Below are 11420 nucleotides of genomic sequence, written 5' to 3' on the forward strand. Positions count from 1 at the left end.
TGCAACAACTGCTGCTGCAGAAATAAACACTGTTCACGGAGAGAATACCGTGAGTGTAAGGACGGCACAAAAGCGGTTTTCAAAATTCCGAAGTGGTAACTGCGACGTGTAGGATGCCCTGCGCGCTGGTCGTCCTGAAGTCTTTAACTCCGACGCCTTGCTCAAACTCGTGGAAGCTGAGCCAAATTTGACAGTCGATATGATAGCTCAGAGGTTAAATTCATCGCATGGAACAGCTCACAGGCACCTGGTTCAATTGGGAAAGTTTTCATAGCTGGGAAAATGGGTTCCGAATAGACTTTCCGTCGCCAACCTTCAGCAGAGAGTGAATGTGTGTTCTCAGCTGCTGCAACGGCTTGAAAATGAAAGTTTTTGTAACCGTATCGTTGGTGGTGATGAAAAATGGGTCCTTTACAATAATCGTCTTCGCAAACGCCCATGGTTAGATAAAGATGAAATACCAGAACCGACCCCTAGAGATGGCCTTCACCCCAAGAAGATTCGCCTGTCTATTTGGTGGGATATGGCCGGTATTGTTTATTATGAACTTCTGGAACCAAACCAGACGATAACTGTTGATTATTATTCCCATCAGCTATCAAACCTGAATAAGTCACTTAACAAAAATCTACCGTCTTTAGTGAATAGACGCAAAGTTTGTTTCATCACGACAACACAAGGCCTCATAACGCAAGGCAAACATTAGGCAAGCTGAACGAGCTCGGATGGGAGCTAATGCCGCATCCACCATACTCTCCGGATATTGCCTCTTGAGATTATCATCTTTTCCGTGGACTTCAATCCCATATGAGTAACAAGAACTACTCCTCAAAAGAAGCTATAAAAAGGGATATCGAAGCGTATTTTGGCTCCAAGGACCAACAATTTTTTGAGCAGGGAATTAAAAATTTGCCTAAACGTTGGGAAGGCATTGTAAATAATGAAGCAAAATATATTATTGATTAATAAATACTTTAAACATCTTTTTTATTAATTTTAAAACCACCTTTAAAAAACGCACGAACTTTGGACTGACCTGATACTTACAAAAAATGTTTGGTTTTTGGTTACTGGTCCCTTAAGGCATGATAAAATAATCACGCCATGATATTTTAGCTTTTAACAGAGTACCTGATGCTATCTTTGGTACGGCGGGATGGAAAATATTTAATTTCAACTTAGCCGAGCACAACTAGTATGATAAGGAATTACCGAGGTACTTCTGAGGGGTGAGTCCAAAGCACTAAGCAGAAGGGAGTGCAGGCAGCTGGTTGGACTAATGACGGGCCACTTTCTGTGGGCGAAGCACATGGAAAACGTAGGCATCTCAGACAGTGTACTCTGCCCAGCTTGTGAAGAGGAAGATGAGACGGCGGACCACTTCCTGGGCGTCTGCCCTGCCTTCGCTCGAATCAGGTTTGAGGTCTTTGGCACTGATGTGTTAAGAAGCGACCACCTTGGCTCCTTAGCATCACAAGATTTACTTTCAACCAATTTTTTTCCTTTAAGATCCATAAAAGTTGGCGTTATTTTAAAAGGCGGGACTTGAGTCGTGAAAAGTTCTGTACTGAATACATTTCGTACACTTTATCCATTTGAATATTATTATTATATGCGATGATAGGTTGAATGCTTGCGATCGATGCTAGTTGTCTTCCAAATTACTCACAAAATACCGAACATGTTTCCAATATTTGCAAATTTAATAGGTTTTTTGTAATTATATTGAATCTCTTGAATACATTCTTGTTAAATCTTTTGCTTATAAAGCATTTGCAGATTTTCCAATATGGCTTTTTATACTAAATAAGGTTGTAATACTGCGATAGAAATCTCGTAATTTTCTGACACGTGTAATTATCCAAATTAAAAAATACTAAATAAAAATAATGTAAAATCTACACATCTAACAATTATGAGTGTATTCAACAATACGTGCTGTGTTCTAACGCTCCTTTTCTACACCGCGCGTTCTAACATCCAAGCTCTACTATTTGAAAATTCCGCCTTCTAACTTGCAAATTCTACACATTTTGAAAACTCCGCGTTAAAATACATGGCCAAGAAAAAAAAAAAAATATATGTATATACATTTATCTGGTTTTAGTGTTTCATGGTTTACATGTTTTACTTCCGCGGCGACTTTTTTTATCCTAGTAGCGGGACATAGCAACAGTCATACTGATTAATAAAATTCTTTTTTTTTTTTTTTTGTATGTAAAAGAAGTTAAATGAAAAGCGTAAAAAATTTATATATCGTTTTTAATTCTTTTTTATTTAAAAAAAACATTCCTGAAAATATACATTTTCGAGATCTATACCACCGGGACCCCTTAATTCCGACTGGCAAATTATAAAAAAGAAGTCAATAAAACGGAAGAAAACCCTAAACTCTGAGTACTCACAGAGAATGTTTGTTGGAAGTTAGTGGAATGTATCATGCGAATACTAAAAAATAAGGAATAATAATAAATGCAATTAAATAACATCTTGTTGTAACTAGAATATAGAAATTTAGTTATTTTTCCACAAAACATTCTCTAGAATCCCTCAGCAAAATTCCCAGATACCCATAACTAGGCAGCACTGTCTGAAGAAAAGGGTGTGTGTAAATGTGCGTGTATGAGTGCACACGGATGGAAAGTTCAAACGAGGCACTGATAAAGTAAAGCACAAAAGCAGTTTAAGAAACAAAAAAAGTAGCAAAGCGTAAAGTTGCAGCAGCATTTATTTTAATACGATATTCTATGTGAAATTAAATAAAAATTAGTGTATTTGCAACGAAGTTTACTGGCACCAATAATTTCAGTGATTGAGTAAGGCAACAAGAAAATCGTATTGTTACAAAACAGAAGGGAAAAGTGAAAAGAGTGTACCATAAGCGGTAGCAGCAGCACGCAAAAAGTGGATTAGGAAAACAACAAAAGATTGTGCTGGGGAGGAGCTGAGTGTGTTGCAGAAGTAAGGTAATAAGAAAAAATGCCTGACAAAAGAATTATATGCAATCGTTTCTGTGAATGTGTAAGGTGACTGCATCCAGCGCGCTGCAGCGGTGTGCCACTCCTGGACGGTTGGTCTGAATATGTGCATATATGGTAAAATTGTAAATATCTCTAGTGAAGTGGCCAGAAGAGCGTTGCACTTTTGTAAAACAAAAATCTTAAACACTCCTGACGTTAACAAACAACAACGAGCACATCACATTGAATCACATCATCTACGAAAGGCTGGAATGAAAACGCTGGTGCCACACTGTCGCTTCCGCCATCTACCCTCTGTAGCTTCGTGGCGCTCTCTGTGGTTGATGTTGTTGGCATAACTATTGGTATAGGTACTACGTTGTGACAGTGGCGATGATTATGACGCCGATACTAAATTAATTGCGTTCGTTACGAAAATAGAAAATTTGGCCGGCAATAATCTAGGTTTCCCCCTCCGCATGACGGCTAGTTTCGGGGGCAGAAATAGAACATCGCTGCCACTACAGTCGCTGGCACTATTATGCTTTAGCGTCCAGGGCGGTGCGCTTAACTCCTCTCCCCTACAATACATAGTATCTATTTCGGTGGATGTGCCGCTTTTAAGTTTTGCGAATCATGTCGCCGGTGGCCCATAGTGTCTGTAGCCATTCACTCAAACAGATGCCCATTATTCTTCAGTTTTTATTACTCTTTTGATTTGTTGAGTTTTTTTTAGTGTATGGTTTTCTCATTTGTTGTTTATGTAGGTGTGTTTTTATTTCCTTTATCGCTTAGATTTAATAGCAGTTTTGAGGTTCATTGAATTTTTTGCATTGGATGCAGTTCTGTGTATATCAAAGTCATGGATTGTGCTATTCTTTAAAATTTTTAGGTGCTTTATTTGCGAATACCCACTGAAACATTTCTTCTCATTGTTTAAGTAATTTTCAAGGGGCAATTTCACTATTAATCATTCATTTTTAAATATCTATTGCGCACAGCCTTTAACGACATGAACTAAGGATTTTCGTTTATAATTTTATAAGTAAAAGCGTATGCAGACCGTGGCGTTTCTATTCTGATCCCTGATATCCTGATATAAGTTGCTTGGCAATATGAAGCCGTCTCGACTGATTTGCCGTTATATATTTCTAGCTGGCAACATAAGAACGATCTCAAAGAATTTCGTGTATAAATATGTAGCATAAGCCTATGGAACAACTAAATACATTATTCGGAACTTACTGCTTATATTAAATATCCTTAAGCACTAGGAGTATGTAGAACGTGGTTAAATGTACATATAATAGGACTATGAATAAGTTCGTGCGGTTTTTTTCGAAATTTTGAAACTTTATTGACGTAAAATGGTTACAAATTTAATATTCAAAATATTGTCCATCGCTTACTACTACTTTTTCCCATCTTTCTGGCAATTCACGGATTCCCTTTGTGAAAAATTCGGTCGGTTTTGCCGCAATCCACGAATCGATCCATTTTTTGACTTCATCGTAATTACGGAAGTGCTGGTCAGCCAGGCCATGTTGCATCGATCGGAAGAGATAGTAATCGGATGGCGCAAGGTCTGGACTATACAGCGGGTGGGGTAGGACATCCCATTTGAGCGTTTCTAAGTATGTTTTGACCACTTGTGCAACATGTGGCCGAGCATTGTCATGTTGCAAAATAACTTTGTCGTGTCTATCGGCGTATTGCGGCCGTTTTTCTCGCAGTGCTCGGCTCAAACGCATCAATTGTCGTCGGTAGACATCCCCCGTAATCGTTTCATTCGGTTTCAGTAGCTCATAATACACAACACCCAGCTGGTCCCACCAGATACACAGCATAACCTTCAGGCCATGAATATTCTGCGCCGACGTCGATGTTGAAGCATGGCCAGGGTATCCATACGTTGCCCGACGTTTTGGATTGTCGTAATGGACCCACTTTTCATCGCCAGCCACAATTCGATGCAAAAAACCCTTTCTTTTGTGCCGTTGAAGCAGTTGTTCGCATGCCATAAAACGGCGTTCAACGTCTCTTGGCTTCAATTCATACGGCACCCAATGGCCTACCTTTCGGATCATTCCCATGGCTTTTAAACGTTTGGAAATGGTTGATTGATCAACTCCCAAAGTTTTTGCAACCTCTTCTTGCGTTTGAGCCGGATCTTGATCGAGCAATTCCTCCAATTCGGTATCCATGAACTTTGGCGGCGCACCCTCGCGTTCTTCGTCTTCCAAGCCAAAATCACCACTTTTAAAGCGTGCAAACCACTTCTGGCACGTTCGCTCAGATAGAGCATGCTCACCATAAACTTCCACCAAGATACGATGACTTTCGGCTGCTTTTTTCTTCATATTAAAATAATGAAGAAGAATTCCCCGCAAAAACACATTATTTGGCACGAAATTCGACATTTTCAAGTGTGGTAAAAATATTGTTGTTTACGCTTCAAATAAAAAACTTATACTGACGTTTGTGCCTTACGACAGTAGCTCTCCAATGAATGTTTGGAAATGTGGATCGATGGAATAATAATCAAGTTACGCCATCTGTTGTAAAACCGAAACGAACTTATTCATAGTCCTATTAGCTTACCTTATTTGGGGTCAGTTAAAGCATAGGCTTCAGACTATTTGGTAATCAGCCTGTACTAAGACAAGGGCTTTTAGTTACGTTTCATATATATACATATACATATATTACTTATTTAAATACATAATATAATTGGCGCTTACACCCTTTTTGGGAGTTTGGCCGAGCTCCTCTTACTACTTATGGTGTGCGTCTTGATGTTGTTTTATAAAAGGTTGGACCTACAGTTTAAGCCGTTTTTATGTACTTAACCGAATTTATGTGAAGGGGATACCAATAAAAAATCGCTCTTGCATTAACACCCTCAAATCGGACTATGAAGAACACCCAGACGCTTAATCTTTGAAGCCGTATAAACAGTAAGATATTTCAGAGTAAGGCATTATTAGTAAAAATTAAATATCAATCATAGTAAAACGTTTTTTTATGTTATTCCAAAGAATAGATTCAGTTGCCGTTTCTTGAACTGGGAGGAATGTCACACAGGAGAGTATTGACCGTAGTTTGCAGTGCAAAGGCAACGGATTTGTAAGAATAGATCTTGTAAAAGAACTGATTATGCGATATTGAAAAAATCCTCAAACATCCCCTGTGTGAACATTCAGGTCTTGGGGGCCCATAAGACTTATAACGAAAGTATATGGTGCGGCAATTACCTATATCCTCTGTAGAACTTTTGGTTTTTTTACAGAATTATGAAACTTACTTATTATTTCCGCATTAAAAATGGTACATTATCCAACTTCGCTAATATGAAAGCAGCTGTTTCTTGCACTGCATTGCCTTCAGTATTCATAAAAGAATCATATTCTATCTAAAAGGTCTACTTATCCTATGATCAGAAAAGTACCGGGAATGTTTAAATAAACACACATGTGCCAACGCTTAACCCATTCCTCCATGCACCCCTGGTAGGCCGACGAAGGGATGGCTTGCAGCTCCTTCGTCGCATTCTCTTTGATCTCCTCTATCGACTGAAATCTCCTTCCACGAAGTGGTAATTTCAACTTGGGAAACAAAAATAAGTCGCACGGGGCCATATCAGGTGAATACGGTGCTTGCACGATGGTATTTAGTTAGTGTTTGATCAAATAATCTAGCACAATTTGGGCTCGGTGCGATGGCGCGTTATCATCATGCAAAACTCACAAGAATTGTTTGCCCACATTTCCGGGCGTCTGCGACGTACAGCATCTTAGTGTGTCTTACCGTCCTACCAACAAAAAATGGACCGGTTCCCACGTGCGCGGTTCGTTTAAATTAAACATACCCGGTACTTCTTGATCATAGGGTATAATTTTTGCAAACATTTCTCTTTAAGACTAGATATTTTATATACCATCGTACATATGCTGATTGATATATATGTACATAAGCACATATATGCGCCCCTGATTGCCAAGAAATACCTCGTTGTTTGTAAAAAGTTGGAAATAAGTTGTTCACGCATAAAAATTGTACCATGTTTATCACTCTTACTCACATGTATGTATGTATGTATACTTGTTCAATTGCCGCCAACGCTGACACATTAGCGACACGCATTCTGACAGTCTATGAAAAGACAAGCGATAAAGTGGAGATATGTATGCTTAAGTGGCGAATTGTATTTAATTAAATGTACCACCTCCTCTACCGCTTTAAACAACAACAAAAACACCATTGCCCAGCTACTGTAACTGAAGTTTAATTTATTTGATTACACAATGTTTACTGGCCATAGCAACTTGCATTCATACATATAGGTATTTATACAGACATATATTTAACGTATTTTCCGTTTTGCCTCTTGCGCATATTGCAGATGTCGACAGGAAGACCCATTAAATGTGTCGTCGTTGGTGATGGCACCGTTGGCAAGACATGTATGTTAATATCATATACCACAGACAGCTTTCCCGGAGAATATGTGCCTACAGTGTAAGTGCGGTAACTTTAGACAAAAATCATGCTTTTTAAATACATATCACATACATATGTATGTATGCATATATGTATATTTTTTATAATTGTATGTTTTATTTTATAATTTCTCTTTGTTACGTTTTCTAGATTCGACAACTACTCTGCGCCAATGACTGTTGACACAATACAAGTTTCACTTGGTTTATGGGATACGGCGGGTCAAGAAGACTATGATCGCCTGCGCCCGCTCTCCTATCCACAAACTGATGTATTTCTTATATGCTTCAGCGTGGCCAGTCCATCTTCATTTGAAAATGTCACATCGAAATGGTATCCAGAAATCAAGCATCACTGCCCCGATGCACCGATTATATTAGTCGGTTAGTAGGATAGAGTATAGGGTGGGCCATGTAAAATTTGCTTTTTGAATCGGCTATAAAAAAAAAAAAAATAATCAATTTTTTTTCAAACTTTTTTTTTTATTTTGAAGATTGAACTTTGTCATTTATGAATGAAAACTAATATCGTTCAAATGACTGCTACGACTGGCTTTGCAGTAGGCCATTCGATCAATCCAATTTTTAAGCACATTTCGATTGTTTGGGCTCCAATTTCATGAATGGCAACTTCGATTTCGTGTTTTAAAGCATCAATCGTCTCTGAATGGTTCGCATAGCATTTGTCCTTAATGGCTCCCCACAAAAAATAGTCCAACGGGCTTAAATCACAGCTCCGAGGCGGCCAATTGATATCGGAATTTCGGCTGATTATTCGGTTTTCAAAAACAGTAGCCAAAAGTTCGAGTGTAACTTTGGCAGTGTGACAAGTTGCACCGTCCTGTTGAAACCAAATGTCGTCCATGTCATCCTCTTCAATTTTTGGAAACAACTCGTTGAGCATGTTACGGTAACGCTCGCCATTTACTGTAACCGCGGCTCCTCGCTCATTTTCGAAAAAAAATGGCCCGATGATGCCGCCAGACCAAACACCGCACCAAACAGTGACTCGTTGTGGATGCATTTGCTTCTCTACAGTAACGTGTGGATTTTCTGAGCCCCAAATCCGACAATTTTGCTTATTGACGTAGCCACCTATGTGAAAATCAGAAAAGAAGAAGAAGACTCACCACTTTGGAAATAATTAGGTTTTCAATATTTTCCAATTTTGTTCAAGCGTATAGCGTCCCATTTCGTAAATGTCAAACCTTAAAGAAAATATGAACACATTTGACATGTCATTTGGGTTACCATTCTCAAAAAAATATGTGGTTCAAAAAGCAAACGCTATATGACCCACCCTGTACATTGTGATTAAATCGTGGATTTTAAACTAATTTGAATTTTTCTTTAGGCACAAAAATCGATTTACGCGATGATCGCGAAACCCTCAGCGCGCTATCCGAACAGGGATTGGCACCGTTAAAACGTGAGCAGGGACAAAAATTGGCGAATAAGATACGCGCCGTCAAGTATATGGAATGTTCTGCACTCACACAAAGGGGACTCAAACAGGTATGCCCCAGCGGTGAAATATTTAAAATTGATTATACTATAGCAATGTACTCCTTTTAGGTGTTTGAAGAAGCAGTGAGAGCTGTACTCAGACCAGAACCACAAAAGCGGCGTCAACGAAAGTGTATAGTTATGTAAGAAATATCTCCTTTCTATAGTGAACCAAAACATCCAAAATTAACAAAAGAAAAGTAAATCACTCACATACCTTTGCAACATACACAAACACAATCAAGCAGTCAACTCATCTAAGCAAAAACAGCTCGAATATTTATTAACAAACTAAAATAAGTAAAAAGTCGACAAATATCAATTTCGAAGGCATCGACAACTTGTTAAATGTATTGTGCAATTGTGTTTGTTTTTTAAAAGTCTTTTAGCCTTCTTTCAATGTCTGCAAAGTCACGAATCTTTTAGCTTCCTTACAAAACTATGGAAATAGCGACTCCAGACGACAATATCAATTTGCCATTAATCATATATCCGTGTGCTGCGTTTTTTGAATCGAATTTCTACAATTGCAGCTCTTTCGATTGGAGCAGATATAATTAAAAAAAGAAAACAAAAATTATCTGCCTTTAAGTAAACTTTTAGCAGCTAAATTACGCAGCTAGTATTTGATTTAAACATAGTGTATCCGTAGAAGCATTGTCCAAGGCAGTTAAGTGTATAAATACACCCACACAACTGGTTTGTATTTGTCATAGACTGCATCTGGGCAAAGAAAAATAGCTTATCTAGTCAATTGATTAATAAGGAAGAAAAAATGCGGAAGCTAAAACAAGAACTAAATATTGAAAGATGTGAAATAAGAAAAAATATTGAACAAATAAATAGATGGTTGATCACTTTAAGGGATACCGACTTGAGCTTAGACAAACGAAACTGTCACTATGTGTTGTGACTTACCAATTTGTATAACCCACTTTAGTTAATGCCTCATTTTCTTTTCTAAATGTGTCCATATTTTTACATACATCTATAGATTGTTGCACAAATCTCCTCTTTATTAGTAAACGATTAGGATTTTAGTTTCGTTAAAAAAAAAAAAACTATTTCAGCTAATGAACAATCACTGCATTCATTGCTCTCTCGCTCTGAAGCAGTGAGCTATAACACTCAATTATGCATTTTATATTGTTAATCTCAAATTATTATTATTTTAGTTTAGATATATGTATGTATGTACTAAAGATGTATGCCGCAACTAAACACTAACGACTGTTTTATGCAAAATGTATATTTTAATATAACCCTTTTTTTAATTTGTCCTTATTCTATTTATTATATGTACGTATTATGATTTCGTTATTGCTAAACAGTTACTATTTAAAATGTGAAGATATAATGTAATAATCTATTGAAAATTCGCAACTCGAATACAATTAAATTAACTCAAATAGCAGAAAATATGTAATCTCTCCTCTATCTTCTGCATTGACACACTCATTCACTACTCCAACTTTATAATATAATATTTTACATCTTGAATACAAATTTTTGAAATTGTAACCTCAAAGATTTTGAAACATGTATTTGAATGTTATTTGTAATTTTGTATGAGTATAATGAAAAAGAGAAAAATAAACACATATTTACTTTATATAATATTGTAATAATAGTAAAAAAATCAAAAATAAAGAAAGTGACGGCAGTGAAGTAGATTTAATAAGATACGTATAAAAAATGGACGAGAAGAGTTACTGTGAAACGAAGCGAATATATATTCAAGTAAATAAAGTGAAATGAACAAAAGCTAACAGTTGATTAATTTGGTCATTTTGTTGTTGTAACAGCATACTCGTAGAATGTCTCCCATAAATATTTATTTAATAATTTATTATTTAGTTATTCATTATTTATTTATTTCTTTATTTATGGATATACCCTACGCTCCAATAGGAGTTAAATATAAATAAATAAATTTAAATATAAATAAATACATTTTTGAAGCACATTCGAACATTGATATAACCTCGTTATGTGCACAATTTAGTTATAGGTAGGTAGGTGAAATGGTTGAAGTGGCACTCCTCAAGTAGCACTTAATACCATTATGAGACCTCCAACTTAGTTATATTCTTTGTTAAAACCTCAACATTCGCGCAAGTTCTGCAATTCAAATCCGAATGAATTTTATTGAAATTGAAATTTTCTAGCAATTGCGTTGAAATTCACTCGAAATTTCATTACATAAACTGCCCGATTACGATATTTGAAGAAAACTCGTTTAGTAAAAAAAATTTTTTTTTGTTTGTTTTGTTTTGCTTGTCCAAAAATTTATAGGCTCCCTTCGCTATATAGAGGCTTTTGATAAGATTAATTTTAAAGTTAACGATATGTTCAGATTTAAATATAGATTCTATGTTAATAATATCTTTGTAATATTGTATCTTTGGAGCATTTTTGTATGACAAGCTTAACAAAACTGAAACTATTTTAAGGA

At 36.7% G+C, this 11420-nt stretch overlaps 1 protein-coding gene across 1 annotated transcript; it reads left to right on the top strand.

Annotated features, from left to right (window-relative positions):
* The first annotated feature begins 2658 nt into the window (after nt 1-2658).
* Nucleotides 2659-10729, top strand: LOC128854781 (ras-related C3 botulinum toxin substrate 1). The gene is made up of 5 exons (XM_054089177.1): nt 2659-2966; nt 7363-7478; nt 7611-7843; nt 8814-8974; nt 9035-10729. Exons 2-5 carry the CDS (start codon nt 7363-7365, stop codon nt 9110-9112), a joined length of 588 nt encoding a protein of 195 aa, XP_053945152.1. The 5' UTR covers nt 2659-2966; the 3' UTR covers nt 9113-10729.
* Nucleotides 10730-11420: the final 691 nt, after the last annotated feature.

This window comes from Anastrepha ludens, chromosome 2, assembly GCF_028408465.1.
Source record: "Anastrepha ludens isolate Willacy chromosome 2, idAnaLude1.1, whole genome shotgun sequence".
Lineage (NCBI taxonomy): Eukaryota > Metazoa > Arthropoda > Insecta > Diptera > Tephritidae > Anastrepha > Anastrepha ludens.